We start from the raw sequence: 22,880 nt of genomic DNA, 5'->3' as shown, positions 1-22,880 counted from the left end.
TCTGAACTGAATGAACTTTTCACAGTAGGTACACTCATGAGAGAATGAGACCGAAAAAGACAATAATGGCCGAGTATTAATATGAAAATAATTTTTAACTTGCAGAGTCCCTGAGGAGTCCATATACCCCATTTTGAAAACCACCTTAGGGGATGCCTTTGTTATTTTCAAGCAGATTTTAATTATTTATCACCAGCAGAGGGCAGAGAAGACTATGCTATGAAAGGGCTCTTGAAAAACAGCTAATAGCTTTTGTTTAAATCATTTTCTTTGTGTCCCATTTTGGGTTCAAAGATCTTACAAAGTTGCAGGAAATCACTTAGAGGTTGTTTGGTGGTCTTAATGGTTAGTGGTGACAAGTTAGGAGAACACGTCTTTCCTTTTTAGGTAGTAGCTAAAGGAACCAGAGACTCATGCTACTGAATCAGAACACTTGCCCTGAATGGTTTTAGAGAAGTACTAAAAAATTCTTTTACTTCTGATTCTCATTATTCTTAACGAGTAGTGTTATGTTCCTTTTACTAATATAGAAGTAGTTGATATTCCTTATAGTAAAGTTTTTAAAAATATAGGGAAACTAGAAGAAGAAAAATAAAATGACCTTAATCTCCACTATCTGGAGGTTGCATTTTGGGAAATATTTTTCTTTCTGATAAACATAGAGAGACTACATACTGTTTTATAACCTTAAAATAAAATAACTCTTTTAAGTACAGAAACTATATATATATATATATATATATATATTCACTTCAGAAAAAAACTTCTAAATGTAGTTAAGTAAAAAAGAAAAATTACCCATAACCCTCCCACCCAAAGGTCATCACTTGATACTTTGAAGTATAACCTTTGAGAATCTTTTCTGTGTGTGTACATATGTATATACATGTGCATATTTAATTTTTTTTAAAGATTTTATTTATTTATTTGACAGAGATCAGAAGTAGGCAGAGAGGCAGGCAGAGAGAGAGGAAGGGAAGCAGGCTCCCTGCTGACCAGAGAGCCCGAAGCGGAGCTTGATCCCAGGACGCTGGGATCATGAACTGGGCCAAAGGCAGTGGCTTAACCCACTGAGCCACCCAGGCGCCCCATGTACATATTTTAATAACAGGTTCCTAGTGTTCCTTTATTGATCAGTTTTCAGAATGATAGTGTCTTAATCTTCAAAGGTAACCAATGAAGTAATTTCTTTGTTTTATTATGAGCTAATAGATTTTTTTGTATATATGATATGTTTCAAAAATTGTAGTCATTATTCTTGATGCTCATATTGCCGCATTTGTGGTTTGTAGGAGCCACTCCTACAAGCCACAAATGCGGCAATATGAGCATCAAGAATAATGACTACAATTTTTTTTTTAAAGATTTAAAAATCTTTTTTTTTTTTAAGATTTTATTTATTTATTTGACAGACAGAGATCACAAGTAGGCAGAGACACAGGCAGAGAGGAGGAAGCAGGCCGCCTGCCGAGCAGAGAGCCCGATGTGGGGCTCAATCCCAGGACCCTGGGATCATGACCCGAGCCGAAGGCAGAGGCTTTAACCCACTGAGCCACACAGGCGCCCCAAAGATTTAAAAATCTTTAAAAATATATGGAAACTAGAAGAAGAAAAATAAAATGACCTTAATCTCCACTATCTGGAGGTTGCATTTTGGGAAATATTATTCTTTAAATCTTAAAGATTTTTTTTTTTAAGATTTTATTTATTTATTTGACAGACAGAGATCACAGGTAGGCAGAGAAGCAGGCAGAGAGAGGAGAAAGCAGGCTCTCCGCTGAGCAGAGAGCCCAATGCAGGTCTCGATCCGAGGACCCTGAGACCATGACCTGAGCCTGAAGGCAGAGGCTCAACCCACTGAGCCACCCAGGCGCCCCTCCAGGGCTCTTTGACATGACCCTGGTAGTCTTTGATAGCCTTCTCGCTTTCAGGCATGACAAGATGTTCCAGACTCATCTTACACATTTCTTGCCCTATGCTTGAAAACAACTGTCTTTAAGGAGAAGTGGTATTTATTTATTTATTAGAGAAAGAGAGAGCATGAGTGGGTGGGGATGGGAGGGCAGAGAGACTCTCAAGCAGTCTCCACACTCAGTGCAGAACCCAGTGCAGGCCTTGATCCTACAACCCTGAGATGAAATCAAGAGTCAGATGCTCAACCTGTTGAGCCACCTAGGTGCCCCGAAGGAGAAGTGGTATTAGAGACTACAGTCTACTACAGTATGGATACTAGGCCTGTTCATTGTCCCTGGTGTCCTTACTTACAGACTTTTTCAATTATTAAAGCTAGGAAATATATGGATTTTCAAAAAACAAAACATAAATCCACAGTTCTTATTGATACCCCAATTAAAATGAAATATGATGGAGTTTAAATTTTTCCCAACATTTTATGAAAATTTTCAAGCATATAGAAAAGTGGACAGAATTTTATAGTGACCCATATACCATGATCTAGATTCTTTCTTTCGGTTTTTTTTTTTTTTTTTTTTTTTTTTTTTTTTTTTTTTTAAAGATTTTATTTATTTATTTGACAGAGAGAGATCACAAGTAGGCAGAGAGGCAGGCAGAGAGAGAGGAGGATGCAGGCTCCCTGCTGAGCAGAGAGCCCGATGCGGGGCTCGATCCCAGGACCCTGGAATCATGACCTGAGCCGAAGGCAGCGGCTTAACCCACTGAGCCACCCAGGCGCCCCCTTTCTTTCGGTTTTTAAAAATATTTTATTTATTTATTTGACAGAGAGAGATACAGTGGGAAAGGAAACACAAGCAGGGGCAGAGGGAGAGGGAGAAGCAGGCTCCGCACTGAGCAGGGAGCCTGACGTGGGGCTTGATCAGACACTTAACAACTGAGCCACTCAGGTGGTCCCGAACTAGAGTCTTTCTTCATTCCATATTTGTCCACCTAGCCATTCTTCTATATTTTATATTTTTATATTTATATTTCTTTTATCTGAAAATATGGGTTCCAATGAAGTTAATGTAGTTTACTTATTTTGTACATATACATACATATATAGGTATTTGCTTAACACATTCACACACATGCATATAATATTTTAAAATAAATCCTGCATCACCATCATCAACAAACCTACTTTTTTTTTTTTAAGATTTTATTTATTTATTTGACAGATCACATGTAGGCAGAGAGGCAGGCAGAGAGAGAGGGGGAAGCAGGCTCCCTGCACAGAGCAGAGGCTGATGCCAGGCTCTATCCCAGGAACCTGAGATCGTGACCTGAGCTGAAGGCAGAGGCTTAACTCACTGAGCCATCCAGGCGCCCCATATTTTTTTTTTTTTTTAAAGATTTTATTTATTTGACAGAGAGAGTGAGAGAGAACAAAGGCAGGGAAGCAGCAGAGGGAGAAGCAGACTCCCTGCTAAGCAGGAAGCCTGATGTAGGACTCCATCCCAGGACCCTGGGATCACAACGTGAGTCAAAAGCAGATGCCTAACTTCTGAGCTGCCCAGGTGCCTCTACAATCCTACTAATTTTAGGGGATTTTTATTTTTTGTCCTCAGGATGTATAAAGTTCTTTTTTTTTTTTTAAGATTTTATTTTTAAGTAATCTCTCTACCCAGTGTGGCGCCTTAAGTCAACAACCCTGAGATCAAGAGTCTGCACACTCTACCAGCTGAACCACCCAGGTGCCCCTGAAGTTTTGTATTTCAAGTGACTTGAAATAATTCTCTGCATTTATGCTGCTAACTTGGTATAGAGCAGGAGGAGTCTGCATACATTTTCTGTAAAGGAGCAGATGGTAAATATTTTGGGCTTTGTGACCCATATAGGCTGTTACAATTACTCAATGCTGTTGCTGTGGCTTGAAAGCAGCCATAGGTAACATATAAATAAATGGGCATGACTACATTCCAATAAAACTTTATGGAAAAGGTGGTGCACCAGATTTGATCTACAGATTATACTTTGACAACTGTGGGCATAAAATACAGAGTTATTAGATCCATTTGTATGGATTTTTAGGAATTATTTTGAAAAACAATTTTTACTTAATTTTTTTTTTTAAGATTTTATTTATTTATTTGACAGAGAGAGATCACAAGTAGGCAGAGAGGCAGGCAGAGAGAGAGGAGGAAGCAGGCTCCCTGCTGAGCAGAGAGCCTGATGTGGGACTCGATCCCAGGACCCTGAGATCATGACCCGAGCCGAAGGCAGTGGCTTAACCCGCTGAGCCACCCAGGCGCCCTACTTAATTTTTTTTTAACTAAGAAAAACACATATAGTGTTTCAAAAGAAAAACTCTAAAACTGGATGAATTTGTCCCTAGCTCCTCCCCACAGTTCTCTTCTCTCTGTAGATAACTCATTTTACTTTTTAATTTGTTCTTTCACTCCTTTTGGATAATAAAAGCAAATAATGTATTTTATATTTGTTTCCTTTCTTAGACAAAAGGTGGCATGTGATAGACATTCTCTTGTACCTTTTTTTTTTTTTTTTTAAGATTTTATTTATTTATTTGACAGAGAGAGAGATTACAAGTAGGCAGAGAGGCAGGCAGAGAGAGAGGGGGAAGCAGGCTCCCTGCTGAGCAGAGAGCCTGATGCGGGGCTTGATCCCAGGACCCTGAGATCATGACCTGAGCCAAAGGCAGAGGCTCAACCCACTGAGTCACCCAGGTGCCCCTTATACCTTACTTTTAATATTTAATGTCTTAGAGATTGCAACATCATGGTTCACAGCAATTTTCCTCCTTTATAAGCATGCCGTTATCTGGATATACTATTGTTTATTCAGTCACGTCTCTTTTAATGGACATTTGGGTTGTCTCAGGTCTTCTGTTAATACAAGAAGCACTACAATGAATAGCCTGTGTATATGTAATTTCGCATTTTTGCCTGTGTATTTATCTATAGGATAGATTCCTAAAAAGTGGGATTGCTGGGCCCAATGTTAAATACGTATATATAATTTTGTTAGATATTGCCAAATTGCTCTCTTCAGGAATGTTACCATTTTCGTTTCTTCCAGAAATGTATGACAGTGCGTGATTTCCCAAAACCCTGCCACATAATGTGTTATAAAACTTTTGGATTTTAGCCAGTTGATAAATGGGAAGTGCTATTTCAGTATAGTTTTAATTTACTTTTCTGTTACGAACAAGGTTGATCATATTTTTATGTTTAGAAGTCATTTGCATTTCTTTTTCTATAAACTGTTCATATCTTTTGCTCATATAGTATTTCATACTCTGTTCACTTTATTTTTTTTTAAAGATTTTATTTATTTGATAGAGGGCCCAAGCAAGGGGAGCAGCAGGCAGAGGAAGAGGGAGAAGCAGACTCCTTGCTGAGCGGGGAGCCTGATATGGGGCTTGATCTCAGAACCCTGGGATCATGACCTGAACCGAAGGCAGACGCTTAACTGACTGAGCCACCCAGGCGCCATCTCTTTTCACTTTATTTATTTATTTGTTTATTTATGATTTTATTTATTTGTGTGTGAGAGAGAGAGTATACACAGGCAGGGGGAGCAGCAGGTAGAGGGAGAAGCAGGCTCCCTGCTGAGCGAGGAGCTCTATAAGCTACTCTATCCCACCACCCTGGGATCATGACCTGAGCTGAAGGCAGACTCTTAACCCATTGAGCCATCCAGTCATTCCACCCCTCTGTTCACTTTAGAATATCCTTATTTAGAATATATTGAATGAGCATGTCTTTAAATAATATTCAGTGAAATTTTTTTTGCAGTAATCTCTGCACCCAGTTGGGGCTTGGACTCATGACCCCAATATCAAGAGTCAGATGCTGTCTGGACCGAGCCAGCCAGGTGTCCCTTGAGATAACTTAATGGCTACAAATATTCCATTACTCATTTGTTCATCTACTACCTGTTTTGATCAACACTACTTTATCTGACTGGCCTTGTTCCAGGCAAGGAGAATACAACAATGAATGAAACAGAGCAATATTTCTGTCTGCAAGTAGCTTTTATTCTAGTTGGCAAAGAGACAATAAATAATAAACAAAATAAATACTACACTTACATGTAGTATGTTAGGTACAGGTAGACGGTTATTTACTCATCAGGTCTCCTGTTAGTGAATATATACTTCTCATTTTATGCTATTATAAGTAATGCTCTGCTGAGTACTCTTTTAGTTATCCCATTTTAATTCTTTCTAATGTGTTTCTTAGAAGGTGTTTTAGTTTTAAAGTGTGTTACTTCTTATATTCATTTACAGTGTCAGTGTGTTATTATGATTTTCTAACCATAACCCTCCTCTTTGCCTTGTATTTTTATAAAGATTTTTATTTATTTGTTAGAGAGAGAGATACAGAGCGCAAGCACAGGCAGACAGAGTGGCAGGCTAGAGGCAGAGGGAGAAGCAGGCTCCCTGCCGAGCAAGGAGCCCGATGTGGGACTCGATCCCAGGACGCTGGGATCATGACCTGAGCCGAAGGCAGCCACTTAACCAACTGAGCCACCCAGGCGTCCCGCCTTGTATTTTTAATAGTTGTCCTGGAATTATGGTACATATCCTTAATTTTTCACGATCTGCTTGGAGTTAATATTGTTACTACTTCCCATGAACAGTTAAGAACCTTGCAACTATAAGGGCCATTTTATGGCTCCCATACCCCAACTTGGGCTTTATGCTATGATTTTTTTTTTTTAAGACTTTATTTATTTATCAGAGAGAGAGAGCAGAGCGAGCGAGCACAGGCAGACAGAATGGCAGGCAGAGGCAGAGAGAGAAGCAGGCTCCCTGCCGAGCAAGGGATATAAATAATATAAATATAAATATATAATATAAATATAAATATAAATATAAATAAATATTTATTTATTTTTGATTTTTTTTTTTAAGATTTAATTTCTTTATTTGAGAGAGAGCACAGAGGGAGAGAGAAGGTGAGAGGGAGAAGCAAGAAGCAGACTCCCTGCTGAGCAGAGAGCCCGACATGGGTCTTGATTCTAGAACTCCCAGATCATGACCTGAGCTAAAGGTAGACACTTAACTGATTAAGTCCCCCAAGTGCCCCTATGCTATTATGATTTTCATGTTTATTATATTTATAGAAGTTATAAATACAATACACTTCCATAGATTTTGCCTTAGACATACATATATTTGAAGAAATTAAGAGAAAAACTTAGTCTTTTATATTTACCTATTTACCGTTTCTGATGTTCTTTATTCCTTCCCAAAGATCCCATGTAGTATTATTTTCCTTCCGCTTGAAGAATTTCCTTTACCATTTGTTTGTAGTGCAGGACTGCTGACAGTTCTCTTCGTTTTCATTGATCTGACATGTCTTTATTTTACTTTCATTTTTAAAGGTTATTTTTACTATATCTAGAATTCCAAGTTGACATCTTATTTCTTTTTTTTAAAGACAATTTGTGTTCTGTTTTTTTAAAAAAATATTTTATTTATTTATTTGACAGAGAGAGAGATCACAAGTAGGCAGAGAGGCAAACAGAGAGAGAGGAGGAAGCAGGCTCTCCACTGAGCAGAGAGCCCGATGCGGGGCTCGATCCCAGGACCCTGAGATCATGACCCGAGCCGAAGGCAGAGGCTTAACCCACTGAGCCACCCAGGCGCCCCGACATCTTATTTCTTATGTCAGTATTTTATTATTTTTTTCCTAGAGAGAGTGTCATGAGCAGCGGGGGAAGGCCAAAGGGAAAGGGAGAAGGAGAATTTTTTTAAAGATTTTATTTATTTGAGAGAGAGAGAGTGTGTGTGGTGGGAGGGGCAGAGGGAGAGGGACAAGCAGACGCCATGCTGAGCACGGAGCCTGATGCAGGGGTCAATCTCACAACCCTGAAATCATGACCTGAGCTGAAAACAAAGAGACTTTTGTCTAACGGACGGAACCACCCAGGTGCCCTGGCAGAGAGAGAACCTTAAGCGGGCTCCTGGTCAGGCTTCTTTTCACGACCCTGAGATCATGACCCTGAGCTCATGACCTGAACCGAAATCAAGAGTCAGACACTTAACTGACTGAGCCATCCAGGTGCCCCTTTTCTGTCAGTATTTTAAAGATGTTTTTCTACCAATTTTATCAGTGTTCATAAGTTCATGGTCATTCACAGCATTGTCCCTCTTATATAGTACTCCATACTTTTCTGGCTGCTGTCAAGATTTTCTCTTTCTCTCTGGTTTTAACAATTGGCTCTAATATGCCTAGATGTGATTTTCTTTTTACTTACTTTGGTACTTGGAGAGTCAGCATGAGCTGGGTGTACGAATTTTGTAGTTCGTAGTTCAGAGCTGGTTTTTAAAGACATGGGCCTGGAGAAGATCCTTGAGGAAGAGAGTGTGGAATTCAGGACAAGCCCAGGACAATGTAGAGGCCTGGTAGAGAAAGGCCGAGCAGCAGAGACACGGCCCTTGAGATGTCTCAGAAGCCAAGGGATGAGTGTGTTTCAGGGAGGGAGTTGTCAGCTCTGTCAGATACTGCTGTGAGCATGTTAGGCTCCTTTACCAGTAGAGGGCAGAAAAGACCATTTTAGGAAAGGTTTCGGTGGAGGGGATTGAAAATAGATATTTTTTCAGGGGGAGGTGATTAAATGAATCCCTCCCACCCTTAGGCCCATATATTGTGATCCGCTGCACTAGAATGTAAGTTCCATGAGAGAAGAGACTTTGTTTTGTTTAGTGCTTTATCGCTGGCACCTAGAACAGTTTGGATGAATCTTCTGTGGTAAACATTCAGCCTTTTATTTTTTAGTTCTGGCTACAATTTAAGCCCAGTAAGATGACTAGATATGGCCTCCGCCCTCAGAACACACAGGGAATAGAGACAAACTCAATGAAGTATAATGTGTTATATGCCATTCTGCCCACATTCCAGAGTGCTTTGCGAAGGCAGAAAATGGGGTCTTGAATTCTGCCTAGGCTTGAGTGGTATGACTGGGGAAAGTTTTCCAGGGACAGGGACATCTAGGCCAGGCCCCAGAGGGTGAGCTGGAGTGGGTAAGGCATCCACACACCGAGAAGTACAATTTGTTTCCCGTGTATGTGATCCCTTTTTTTTTCCCCCTTCAAAAGGATCAGACTCAAGTTCGCTACAGATCACAAAACACGATGTCCTGTTGGTTACTTTAAATTCTAACCTGTCTGCTTTGGAGGACAAATTGCTGACGGATCCTCACTGGAAGACACTGAAACTCCTAAGGGATGACATCGCTAATAACGCAGAATGGCCACAGAACTCTGTGGATGTCACCTGGAGTTTTACCTCTCAAGCCTTATTGTTGCTGTTGTGCTTGAAGGAAACCATGATCCACCTTGCAGCTGATTTCACTCCAGGTAAACCCAACCTGAAGACTCCAGAAGCTGCTCCTGCCCTGAGCCCAGATACACTTAGCATCTCTCAGCAGAAGACTGTCCAGTCAGCCTTGCAGTTTGTAGTCACCTTGGGTATCTGCCCCTATCTCATGCCTGGAGTTGGAGTCCCTTTGAGACGCAGAACTGAGTTTGGGGCCGTGGTTCAGGACGTGGTGTGCCACGAGGCTCCTCCTCATGCGACCCGGCGCCTGTACACCAGCTGCAAGGTTCTTCTAAATGTTGCGCGTCACGCATCTCTGGGGAGCTTGATTTTCTGCCGCCATTTTGGAGATATTGCTGCCGGTCTGTGCCAGCTGGGATTCTGCTCAACCAAGAGAAAACCACCGAAACCTGAGGGCGAGGTAAACACACATTGAGTGTGTGTGTGTGTCTTTGTGAATGTGTGTATATTTGTGTGTATGGTTATAAAAGACAATTCTTAGGTCTTTGGAAAAGGGCTTTTGGAAAGACCTGGAATTCCTGTTGAATGCCAAAGCATATCTAGTGGATAAATGAATCTTTTTAGAAGGTTGGCACGTCATTTATTAGATGCTAGTCCTTAGCGTGCCTAGAGAGTTCATTTTACCTGTTTCTTCTTGGCATTTTGTGACAATGATTGCAGGTTCTTTCTTGAGTCTCTGTTTCCTTTCTTCTTCTTCTTCTTGCTTCTGTTTCTTTTTTAATAAAATGTGTATAATCATACTTGCCTTGGAGGGTGGTTGTGAGGATTAAGGATAATGTGTGTAAAGTACCTAGCCCAATCTCCAGTAGTGCTCATCAAAAAGTAATTACTACTGGGGCGCCTGGGTGGCTCAGTGGGTTAAGCCGCTGCCTTCGGCTCAGGTCATGATCTCAGGGTCCTGGGATCGAGTCCCGCGTCGGGCTCTCTGCTCAGCAGGGAGCCTGCTTCCTCCTCTCTCTCTCTGCCTACTTGTAATCTCTCTCTGTCAAATAAATAAATAAAATCTTTAAAAAAAAAAAAAAAAAAAAAAAGTAATTACTACTAATACTAGTTTTAAACTATTCGTCTGTCCTTCATTAAGTTCTTGGAAAGATTAAATGAAATTAAGTATGTAAAGCACTGGATCATGGCATAATTCAATCAGTGTTCATTGTTAGTATTACCTGTTAGGAGTATTGGCCTGGTTTTTTTCATGCTGACATAGTAAGGATTTGGTACCTGTATTGTAAAGGTGCTGTGGAGGTTAAGGAAGCAAAAGACATTAACTGAAGAGACAAGATGCGTAAGTACAACATAGCAGAGACCCCGAGTTCCTCATGAGAAGGCCACCAGCATCAGCATAGGAGCCTAGTGAGAAGGAGCTCTTAAGATCTAAATGTATTGAAGGTCACTGTGTCTTGAATGTGGGCTAATTCCTTCGCCCCTGCAGCCAGATTCATAATGCCCACCCACCTCGTTTCTCTGTCACCTGTGTCACGCTCTAATCGTAGTTCTTCTCTGTTTGTTCCTTTTTCTGTTCTCTCTCCTGCATATGTTCACAAACATTTGTCTAAAAGCTGCTGTCATCCGAGCAGTGACATGAAATGATGAGCTCCCCCGGTGGCTTCATGTTGTGGGAGCAGGGCACTGTGCTCTTTACGACAGGGTGTGAGTCTTGGCATTTCTCTCCATGCTTCTGTTTCCAGGGCTCTAAGATAAGGTGGGGGGGCCTGGATTGACAGGTGTTAGTACTATTACCTAAGCAGTGCCCCAGGGTGTCAAGCAGGAGGTAGAAAAGGGAAGCACACAGAAAGGACCAAGTAGGAAGGAAAGAGAAGTTGATAGAAGGGGAAACACGGGGGGTACATGTTTTACAGCTGGGCAAGTCCCAGCATCAGGAGCTGCTCTAAACAGTGCGAGTGCTTCACGTTACTAAATGGTACTGGGCGCAATCCTGACTGCTTTACCAAGTTACTGAAGGGGAACAGTAGTTGAGGTTCAAGGAGACCCAACAGATAGCACTCCTCGGGCACCTGGGTAGTTCATTGGGTTAAACTTCTGCCTTCAGCTTGGATCATGGCCTCAGGGTCCTGGGATTGAGCCCCACATCGGGCTCTCTCTCAGCGGGGAGCCTGCTTCTTCCTCTCTCTCTCTCTGCCTGCCTCTCTGCCTACTTGTGATCTCTCTCTCTCTGTCAAATAAATAAATAAAATCTTAAATAAACAAAACAAAAAACAAATAGCACTCCTCTTTGCTGCCCAACTTCTGAGTGAATTAAAATTTAACCGAGTAAGTGAGCTAAAAACTCAAAATGTCATCTCTCCTGCTCCTAAGTGCAAAATTGGGGATATAGCTTATTGATGGAGAAAGTTGGGCTTCCTAACAGTGCATTCCAGAGTTAGACACACTTACTATTTTTTTTTTAAGATTTTATTTATTTATTTGACAAGGAGACACTGCGAGAGAGGGAATGCAAGCAGGAGAGCAGGAGAGGGAGAAGCAGGCTTCCCACGGATCAGGAAGCCCGATGTGGGACTCGATCGCAGGACCCTGGGATCATGACCCGAGCCAAAGGCAGATGCCCAACGACTGAGCCATCCAGGTGCCCCTAGACACACTTACTATTACCAGTTGTAAGGAGTGCTAGAAAACTGTAGCACCCTGTGCTCCCCCGTGGCAGGGGATATGCCCCTGTAAAATCCACAGCAAGGAAGGGCAGAGCAGAATGTACACTTGCTCCCAAGACGCAGAAGACAAATGAGCCAAGTTGTACCTGCCAACGCTCACTGGTAGGTAACTAAGTTTATTTTAGATTCACCAATAAGGTAAGTGCCTAAAATCTCCTGCCCCGAGGTGAGTGAGGGGATGCAGAGGGTGCCAGGAGTGTTTTGGTGTTATTACTTCCTCCATGTGGAAGGGAGTCAGGAGAAGGAAGCCTGTTCTCCTGTCTTGTCGTCAGTGTTTTCGTACAGTACCGTGAACATTACCTTCTAGTGCCTGCTAAAGCCAAGTATATGTTTCTTTTAGGTTTTAACAGAAGAGGAAAAAACGCTATCTAGAGAGGCCCTGAGAGATATCTTGGATCAAGCATATCAACCACTAGCAGTCCGAGAGTTACTTCTCCTCCAGGGAGGACCACCCCAGGTATTCCGGCCTGGGCGCTCCTGTGGGTGAATCATTAGTGATAATGTGCAGAGTGTTGTCTTCTCCTGGGAGATTTGATAATCTAGTTGAGTCTTTGGTATTTGTAAAACTAAGTTACACTGACCCTTAGGATAATTTTTTTAAAGATTTTATTTCATTTATTTATTTTTTTTAAAAGATTTTATTTATTTATTTGTCAAAGAGAGAGAGAGAGGGCGCACAAGCAGGCAGATGTGGAGAGAGAAGCAGACTCCCTCCTGAGCAAGGAGCCTGATGTGGGACTTGTTCCCAGGAGCCTGGGATCATGACCTGAACCGAAGGCATCGGCTTAATCGACTGAGCCCCCCAGGTGTCCCTAAGATTTTATTTTAAAGTCATCTCTACACCCACTGTGAGGCTTCACACTATGAGCCCAAGATCAAGAGTTGAACGCTCTAATAACTGAGCCAGCCAGGCACCCCAGCCGTTAGGATAATTTTTAGGGATTTTTCTATTAATGGAATGATGGCCGCTTTTTCCAAGGATATGGCCTTTTTATTTATTTGCTTTGAATTTTTGTTCATTTTAAAAATTTAACTAGAATATGACAATCTTATTGAAAATGTATTTTATTCATTCTGAAACTGAAGCTCTTTGGGCGCCTGGGTGACTTGGTTGGTTGAGCTGCCTTAGGCTCAGGTCATGATCCCAGACTTCCAGGTTCCAGTCCCACATCGGGCTCCCAGCTCCTTGGGGAGTCTGCTTATCCCTCTGACCTTCTCCTCTCTCATGCTCTCTCTCACTCATTCTCTCTCAAATAAATAAATAAAATCTTAAAAAAAATTTCTGAAACTGAAGCTCTTTTTTAACACTGAAATTTAGCTGTTTGATAATATATTCTTTGGGAAGAAATGTTTAGACATCTTACTCTTTGAATGGAATATATATATAGTCAAGACATTAACATTAGTGCTATCATTGGGACTATTTTTATCTCCTTTGAAAACACAATAGTATATATTCTGGTAGGTATAAGATATTTTCTTAAAAATAATAATTTATCTGAAATGTTTTATTTTTATTTTATTTTATTTTTTTAAGATTTTGTTTATTTATTTGACAAAGAGAGAGATCACAAGTAGGCAGAGAGGCAGGCAGAGAGAGAGGAGGAATCAGGCTCCCCACCGAGCAGAAAGCCTGATGCGAGGCTCAATCCCAGGACCCTGAGACCATGAACAGAGCTGAAGGCAGAGGCTTAACCTACCCTGCCACCCAGGCGCCCCTATTTTTAATTTTATTTTTTTAAGATTTTATTTATTTGACAGAGAGAGAGAGAGATCACAAGTAGGCAGAGAGGCAGGCAGAGAGAGAGAGAGAGAGATCACAAGTAGGCAGAGAGGCAGGCAGAGAGAGAGGGGAAGCAGGCTTCCTGCTGAGCAGAAAGCCTGATGTGGGGTTTGATCCCAGGACCCTGAGATTATGACCTGAGCCAATGGCAGAGGCTTAACCCACTGAACCACCCAGGGGCCCCTACCTGCAGTGTTTTAATTTGATGATTTAGATGGAGTTACCTATTTGCTTATAGTATCTATGTTTAGTTATGACCATAGCTGAGTAAAGAGTTAGGGGCCAAAGGAGTTAGTGGTCTGTCAGGAGGAAGGACCGGCCGAAGCTGGGCATACAAAGATATCTCCTAGATGAAGTCATTTTTGTTTCATCTCTAGAATATTACTGTAGCCTCCCATGGGGCCCCTCTGGCCTCAAACTCGACTTCTCCGGATGCCTCCACAGTTTGCCAGATTAAATCTGTGCATTATAAGAGCATGATGAAGAGCAGAGACTCTGGAGGTCAGCATACTCTGGAGGTGAGCACATTGCAGTGTGCAGTTATGTGAATTAGTAGACCTTTCCGTCTCTCAGTTTCCTTAATGATAGCATAGTAACTCCTTGCAAGTCCGTTTTGAGATTATGTGAGTTATTTAGTGCAGTGCCTGGCAAATCATAACCCCCTCAATAAGTGGTAATTATTAGTCCTCCTTAAATAAAGGAGAGAGGATAGGCTAGTTAGGATTAAATGTTTTCTCTCACTGGTTTTTATGTTCACATAGTTCATACCATGATTGACAGCAACATAGTTCACACTCTAGACCCAAAACAAGAGACCCCAAGTCTGTTTTGTTCATGGTGACTCCACAAAGCTCTCAAAAAAGAGTGCTTGAAGAAATTCAACTCTTTTTTCTTTTCTTTTTTTTTTTTTAAAGATTTTATTCATTTATTTGACACACACAGAGAGAAATCACAAGTAGGCAGAGAGAGAGGGGGAAGCAGGCTCTCTGCTGAGCAGAGAACCTGATGTGGGACTCAATCCCAGAACCCCGAGATTGCGACCTGAGCCGAAGGCAGAGGCCCAACTCACTGAGCCACCCAGATGCCCCTCAACTCTTTTTTCCAAGTGCTGTGCTGCAAGGAGTCAAAGTAGCTGAGACCATGGAGGCACAGACTAGCATGACCTCTTACTGTCACGAACTGTACCCTTAGTGGTGAGTTACATTCATAGGATCATATGGAAGCTAGATTTGGTTGGAAGGACTGCATTCAGAGATTGGTTACATTAACTTTCTATTTCTAAGATCTATACTTTATTCACCTATGTGTCTATTCCTGGGTTTGAAATTTCACTTGAAGTTTCTTGGTATATCCACTTTCTTAGAAGTAATGCTGAAGGAGGTTTCTTTTTGGAAAAAAATGCCACTCTGCTAAGTCTGTTTATCATACTGTTAATTGTCAGTGTGACTCAGTATATATTTACATATTTTAATGATTTCTACACATCCTCTCTATTTCACTGACACTGAATTCATGCCTTTTCCTTCTTTTTCAGTCCTGCACAGATGAGAAGACACAAGTGAGGTGTCAGGCCCCAGCTTGGCTTCGGCGTCTATGTGGACAGCTGCTCTCCGAAAGGTTGATGAGACCCAGTGGTGTTCAGGCAGTAGTCCGGGGCATTCTTGAAGGAGCAGGTGGTAAGAAATAAAACATTTCTGTTACTTTGGTCTCCAGTTTCTTTCAGGTCAGGGTCTTTATCATTTGGCTGCAAACCTGATTGTGACTAATCTCTGCCTTTGTGGAGATAAAGGAGGTTAGAATTTGGAGAGGAAACCTTAATGAACTTCTTTTTCACAGAAACTCATTTTCTTTCCGTTTTTCTAAAACAGTATTTTTCTAAAACTGTTTACAAGGCAGCTGCGTGGCTCAGATGGTTAAGTGTCTGCCTTCGGCTCAGATCACGATCTCTGGGTCATGGGATTGAGCCCCAGGACTAATTCTCTCCCAGTTGTTTAAGTCTCCTTTCAGCATATTTGAATCCACCCAATATTCTGTCAATTTGATCTTGGGGACGCCTCTTCTGAGTCTTCTCTAACCTGAATTAGTTTTCTCTTGCACAGCAGAGCTCCTGGGATCTCCCTTCACCTTTATCCTGGTGATTCCTTTGCCTTTGTTTTGTGTTTAGTCCCTTATCTCCAGTATCCCATGCACATTCATTGTCTCTCGCTACTGTAACAAGTTACCACACACTTAGTGGCTTTTTGCTGGAAATGACATTTCTACTGAGCCCTGAAGGCTGAATGAGAATTTACTAGTTGACGAGTGAGAGAAGACTAACATAGGTAGAGAGAATAGCATGTATGAAGGAACTGACGTAGAAAAAGCATAGTGTGAGTAGAGCAGTGAGGGCAGAGTGTGGTGTCCAGGATTTTTAACTTTATTCTGAGGGCAACGAGAAACCATTGGAAGGTTTTAAGAAGGAGAGAGATGTGATCAAATCTACATTTTAGAAATATCTATCTTGATGTCATGTGAAGAATTGGTTGGGTAAGAGCCCAAGCAGGGAGATGAGTTAAGAAGTAGTCATCTGAGAGATCACAATGGCTTGGATCAATGCAGTGGCCATAGACAGGGAGAGAAATAAATGACTGTAAGAGGTATTTAAGAGGTAGCATTGCCACGGCGCCTGGGTGGCTCAGCAGGTTAGGCATCTGACTCTTGATTTGGTCATAGGTCAGGGTCTCAGGGTCATGGGATTGGGCCCTGGTTGGAGCTTTACACTCAGTGTGGAATTTGCCTCAGATTCTTTCTCCCTCTCCCTCTGCCCCTCTCCCTGCAAGTGTGCTCGTTCTCTCTCTCTCTCAATTAGTTAATTTAAAAAGAGAGTCAGCATTGCCAGAACTTAATGAAAGGCTAGATATGTGGGGAGATGGAGGAGAGACAGAAGAATCCATCTTGACTTTCCATTTCTAGTGTGGTAAATGTACCTTGGTCCTGTCAGACAAAGGTGAGGTCAGTGTGGTAGGCAGACATTGATAGAGACCCCCCCCTCCATTCTGCCAGCCTTGGCTTCTAGGGTCAATGAAGTGAAAAATGATCAGTTACCTGAGAGAATTTGCCATGTGCAAAGAGGTCCTTGCAAATCTTTTTCTGAAGAAAAGTTAGAGTTCACCCAAGGTCATGCAGATTGGAGAGCTGCTCTAAGACACTTAGAGCCCTATTTTTGCTATGAGCTTTTTTCCCCTCTACTTATGCATGTATATATTTTTTTGTTATCTATTTAAATCTTGTTTCTTCTCAAAACTGATTTGAGGCAATTTATATTTACTCACACATTTGCCATTTCTGGTGTTCTTCATTTCTTTGTGTAGATCCAAATCTTAATTCAAATTTCCTTCTGCCTGAAGAACTTTAGCATTTCTTGTAGTGCAGGTCTGCTGGCAGTGAATTCCTTTGGCTTTTATTTATCTGAAAAAGTCTTTATCTCACCTTCTTTTTTGAAAATATTGTTGCTGTCATTATTGTCTTTGTTCCTCTATACATGCTATATCTTTATTCATCTGGTTTCTTTTAAATTTTCTCTCCTTGTCAATGGTTTTTAGAAATCTGATTATGGTATGCCTTGGTGTGGGTGATTTTCTTCATGTTTCTTCTGTGTAATGTTTCTTGAGCTTGTTAGAGCTGAGAATTTATAGTTTCTGTCATGATTGAAAATTTCTCAGACATTGTCTTCAAATATTTTTTTCTATCCTCTCTTCTCTGTCTTTTTAAAACTTTTTTTTAAAGTACAAGCCCTACTGTGGGGCTTGAACTCATGACATCCCAGATCAGGAGTCACGTGCTCTACCTACTGAATCAGCGAGGTGCCCCTCTTCTCTCTTTTTGGAATTTGATTTGTGCTTAATATTATGCTTAACATTGTCCTCTCCCTTTGCACCCCCCCAACTTGTGCACTCTCTCTCTCAAGTAAATAAATAAAGTATTAAAGAAAAAAAAAAGAAAGAAAATACCTGTAATGAAAAATACACTGGATGGGATTAACAGCAGATTAGACACCACAGAAGAAAAAAATCAAAAAAGCTGAACACAGAAAGGAGACAGAGATAGTGAGAGAGAGCAGGGGGAGCAGCAGGCAGAGGGAGAGGGAGAAGCAGGCTCCTCACTGGGCAGGGAGCCAGATACAGGGCTTGACCCCAGGACCTGAGATCATGACCTGAGCCAAAGGTAGATGCTCAATTAACTGAGCCATCCAGGCATCCTACAGGTATTTTCTTTTTCATTAATAGAGGTGCCATATTGGTCTTTTTTATATCTTCCATTTCTCTCATCATGATCATTCTTCACCTTTTTGAAAATAAGGAACAAATTTGTACAACTGTTTTAGTGTTCTTGTTTCCGAATTTTGTTGTCTCTGTTTTAATGGGTCTATTTCTATGATACTTCCTCCTGGTTATAGGTCATACTTTCTTGCTTCTTTGCATGCCTTGTATCTTTTTTTATTGAGCTATTATTCACGTATCATAAATCCACTTGTTGAAAGAGTACAGGTCAGTGGTTTTCAGTGTATTCACAAAGTTCTACAACCATCACCAAAATATAATTCCAAAACATTTGTCTCACCCCCCCCCCCCCAAAAAAAAACCTCATACCCATTAGCAATCACTCCCCATTCTACCTTCCTTCAGCCTCTTATAAGCACTGATCTAGTTTCTGTTTCAGTGGATTTTCCTGTTTGGGATGTTTAGTCCAAATGGAAGCATACAATATGTGCTCTTTTGTGTTGGACTTCTTTCAGTTAGTATGTTTTTAAGGTTTATCTGTATTGTAGCAATGAATCAGTCCTTTATTACTTTATATGACTGAATAATACTCCTTTGTATGCATATGCCTGGAAATTCTTGAATGGATATTGAACTTTTTTTTTATATTACTGGCTGCTCCATTTTGTTGAATTTCTTTTTTAGGCCTTGTTCTGGGATGCAGTCAATTTTCTTAGAATCAGTATGAGCTCTTTGATCCTGGGTTTTAAGCCCTATTACTATGTGTCTAGGGTAGTCTTTAATCTGAGGTAATTTGACCCCAATTCTAAACCAGTACCATTCTGAGATTTTACTGGATGTCCTATTTATTAGGAGGTGTTTCCATGCTCACTAGTGGGAACACAAACTATACCCAGCCCTGTGTGAACTCTAGGGATTTTTCCTCTGTTTCTTTCTGGTGGTTCTTGCCTCAGCCTTGGTTTTTTTTTTTGTTTGTTTGTTTGTTTGTTTTTTTTTTTTTGTTTTTTTTTCACATATACACAAGTTATAACCTACTAAAGATTTGAACGAGGACTCCTCTGCTGATCTCTGGCACTCTCTCTTTACATACCTCCTCTCTGATATTTTACCCTGAAAATTCTAGCTGCCTCAGCCTCTCTGAACTCTCAACTATCTTTCTTTAACTCAGTAAGATCCTAGGCTTTGTTTGGGCTCACCTTTGCAGTGTTGTGGCCTCAAAAATCTCTGTAGGCAGTAGGATAGGATATTCATGGAGCTCACCTTGTTTACTATTGTCTCAGGAGTCATTGTTCTCGGCTGCCTGTGGCTCAGTGTCTGAAAACCATTGTTTATATATTCTGTTCAGTTTTCTAATAATATAAGGTAGTAAGATAAATCTGGTACCTATTCCTGCATACCTTTGGTTTAAGGTAGTTTAAATGACATGATGCAGGGGCGCCTGGGTGTCTCAGTGGGTTAAAGCCTCTGCCTTCGGCATAGGTCATGATCGCAGGGTCCTGGGATCTAGCCCCGCATCGGGCTCTCTGCTCAGCAGGGAGCCTGCTTCCCTTCCTCTCTCTGCCTGCCTCTCTGCCTGCTTGTGATCTCTGCCTGTCAAATAAATAAATAAAATCTTTTTTAAAAAATGACATGATGCATATAAAGAGACAAAACGGTAATAATAATGATAAAAGTGATAAACACTGAGAAGAAGCTGGTATTCAACTTATGTCAGTAATAACATTACAACCATGAGGTGCTACTTTTACATCTGAACTTCCCAGAAATCAGGATGGGAAGTGCAGAGTAGTAGATTATTTTATAAAAGAAATAAACAGCTTTCAGGAGTGAAAAGACACTTTTTTGCTGAAATTTTAAGGACCATAGAGGGCAAACTGGTATGAGTTTTTGATATCTCTGTGCATCTCTGACAGCTGGGGCAGCTGGCGGGAGCGACGCCGAGGCAGCGGCTGCTGACTGGAAGAAGTGTGACCTGATTGCCAAGATTCTGGCCTCTTGTCCCCAGCAGTCTCTTTCACCAGAAGATTACTACAGGGATATCTGCCCCCAGGTAAACAATTTTGTTTCTTTTCACTGTGTGAGGATTATTATGCTGATTCACAGAAGGGAGACTTTAATGTTTCTTTAATGTGGAGGTAAAAGCAACATAACATTGAAGTTTATTGTTCAGTGAGGGGCCTTGTTAATAAGTGAGTAAACACCTGTGGAAGAGACCTGCCTAATTGTTAGGTTTGAGAACGCCTTCCGGTTGTCAAATGAGTAGCCCCGCTTGCTTTCAGAGCTAGAGTATGAAAATAAAATTTCATCTTGTTCGTTATCTTTTCTGTGTGTTTTTACTTAGTTTGAAAAAACAGGTATTAAGAAAACAAAGAAAATTAATATGGTATTAAATTATAAAAATATTTTTTATATTTTTTTAAATTATAAAATATTTATAAAAATAAATTAACATTTTTTTTCATGGTATGCAATTTAAAAAGCATAGAGGAGTAAGCAAAAATAAGTTTTCCTTGGGACGCCTGGGTGGCTCAGTCGGTTAAGCATCTGCCTTCAACTCAGGTCATGATCCCAGGGTCTTGGGACTGAGGTCCACATCCAGCTCCTTGTTCGGCAAGGAGCCTGCTTCTTACTCTGCCTGCTGCTTCCCATACTTATGTGTTCTTTCTCTCTCTCTCTCACAAATAAATACATAAAATCTTAAAAAAAAAAAAAAAAGTCTTCCTCTCATTTCTCTTTTCTAGTTCCTTGGAAGTAGTCACTGTTACCAATTCCTTATTTGTTCTCCAATGTATTAATGTATATCCAATTATATGTGTATGTATCTGTATATATATTCTAATTTTTATGTAAGTGATAATGTGCTACGTACACTGTTTTTCTTTTTGTTTTTTTAACTTAACAACGTGCCTTGGAGATCATGTCATATAGATTCATTTTATAAAGAGTTTCCTCATTCTTTTCATGGCTGTGTAGTATTTCACCATATTAACGTACCATAACTTATTTAACCAGCCTCCTATTAATGTACATTGAATTGTTTCCATTCTTTTGCTGCTTCAAACCATGCTGCAGTTAGTATCTAAATTTTATAAATTTTTTTTTTTTTTAAGAGAGGGAGAGAGTGGGATAGGGTCAGAGTGAGAGAGAGAATATATATATTTTTAAAGATTTTATTTATTTATTTATTTATTTTGGAGAGAGAGAGAGAGAAAGAGAGGGAATGCGCACAAGCAGAGGGTGCAGCAGAGGGAGAGGGAGAGAATCTTTCAAGCAATCTCCCCACTGAGCAAGGAGGCTGATGGGGGACTCATCCCAGGACCTGGGATCATGACCTGAGCCGAAGGTAGATGCTTGACTGACTGAGCTACCCAGGTGTCCCTAGAAATGCGCTTTTCTATTCATTGCTCATACTAGAGCGTACCACTCGTAGGCACTGGAGAACTGTATTTATCTTTGAGAGTAAAATAGATTCCTTTGTGGCATAGTTCAGGCATTACAGGTTCTTCAGACTCTAAATATATTTATATGGCTTGATTCAGGAGTTTCATTAGTGATGCTATATATTAGTGATGCTATTTATAATAGCAAAATTTTTAAAAGTTTTTAATTTTTAAAAATTAAAAGAAGATTTTATTTATTTAAAATGAGAGAGAGAGTGCAAGGGCAGTGGGGAGGGTTAGAGCGAGAGGCAGTCTCCCTGCTGAGCAAGGAGCCCAATGACGGGCTTAGTCCCAGGACCCTGGGATAAGATCTGGGCCAAAGGCAGACGCTTAACGACTGAGCCACACAGGCACCCCCTCTTCTTAAAAATTTCTTTTACCAATTTTCTATGATGAACATGTATTTTGTAAATTTGATAGCGTTATTTGATAAAAGCATAGCTTGATTCTCAAACCCTCTGATACTGCGTTAGTAAATATTAAAAAAAATCTGTTGAATCAGTATTATTGCAGTAAGCTTATTTTTTGGTCTAAAGACATTAGTGCTTTCTCTAGTTAATGTAATGCTTCTTACAAAGAGTCCTGTGTTTACCGCATGTACTTTTTCTTGTAGATTCTAGATTTATTTCACTTTCAAGATAAACTGACGGCGCGGCAGTTCCAAAGAGTTGCCACCAGTACCTTTATAACAATGTCAAGAGAACGCCCACAATTGGCTTTCAAGTATTTGCTTCAGCCAGTGCTAGCTCCTCTCTATCGATGTTTAAATACAGCAGGTAAAGAAGGAAGTCTGGGGGCTGGGTGTCCTTCTCAAGGTTCTTCCTCAGTGTTTCAGATTTAAATGATTTAAGTCTGTAGTTTTTCAGTGACTTTAGTTTTGCTTTCTTTTCTCCCCAACTTTTTATTTCAAAAAATCCATCTCAACAAAAGTTTCAGGAACAGTTCATCGAACCACCCATATACACTTTACCTGGATTGACCATTTTGGCCATATTCATTTTATCTTTCTCTTTTTATACATGTACGTTTGTTCTGAAGCATTTGAGAGTTAGTTGCAGACATCATCTAATGGACATGCTTGATTCGGGGCACCTGACTGCTTCATCTGAAGATCACATTACTCTTGATATTGGGGTCATGAGTTTGAGTCCCATGTCGACCATAGAGATGAGTTAAAAATATATAAAGTTAAAAAAATAATATAAAGACTTGATTCAAATTTCTCTAATTGTCTCAAGAATTTCCTCTGAAGCTATTTTTTTAAAAATCTAGAATCCATTTAAGGACCATGCACTTCATTTACTTGTTATATCTTTTTAGTTTGTGTTAAAGTAGAATAGTTCCCTAGTCTTTTGTTTTTCACCATGACAAATTTTTTTTCCAGATAAATACTATTCCTTTATCAAGGGTGACAAACTAAAGCAAAGCCCCTAAACCTCAAACATTTAAAAACCCAGGGTGCTAGAAAT

General features: G+C 40.5%; 1 protein-coding gene across 2 annotated transcripts in view; it reads left to right on the top strand.

The window, feature by feature from the left end:
* Positions 1–22,880, top strand: part of TANGO6 (transport and golgi organization 6 homolog) — a 185,958-nt gene that overhangs the window by 5,745 nt on the left and 157,333 nt on the right. For both annotated transcript variants that reach the window (XM_059153126.1, XM_059153124.1), the window contains exons 2-6: positions 9,023–9,663; positions 12,270–12,386; positions 15,247–15,388; positions 19,885–20,021; positions 22,025–22,187. In XM_059153126.1, coding sequence (XP_059009109.1) covers positions 9,023–9,663; positions 12,270–12,386; positions 15,247–15,388; positions 19,885–20,021; positions 22,025–22,187 — 1,200 coding nt within the window. The remainder of the gene's footprint in view (positions 1–9,022; positions 9,664–12,269; positions 12,387–15,246; positions 15,389–19,884; positions 20,022–22,024; positions 22,188–22,880) is intronic.

The sequence above is a fragment of the Mustela lutreola genome, chromosome 16 (assembly GCF_030435805.1).
Source record: "Mustela lutreola isolate mMusLut2 chromosome 16, mMusLut2.pri, whole genome shotgun sequence".
In the NCBI taxonomy this organism is placed as follows: Eukaryota; Metazoa; Chordata; class Mammalia; order Carnivora; family Mustelidae; genus Mustela; species Mustela lutreola.
This window is presented reverse-complemented; position numbering and strand designations above follow the sequence as displayed.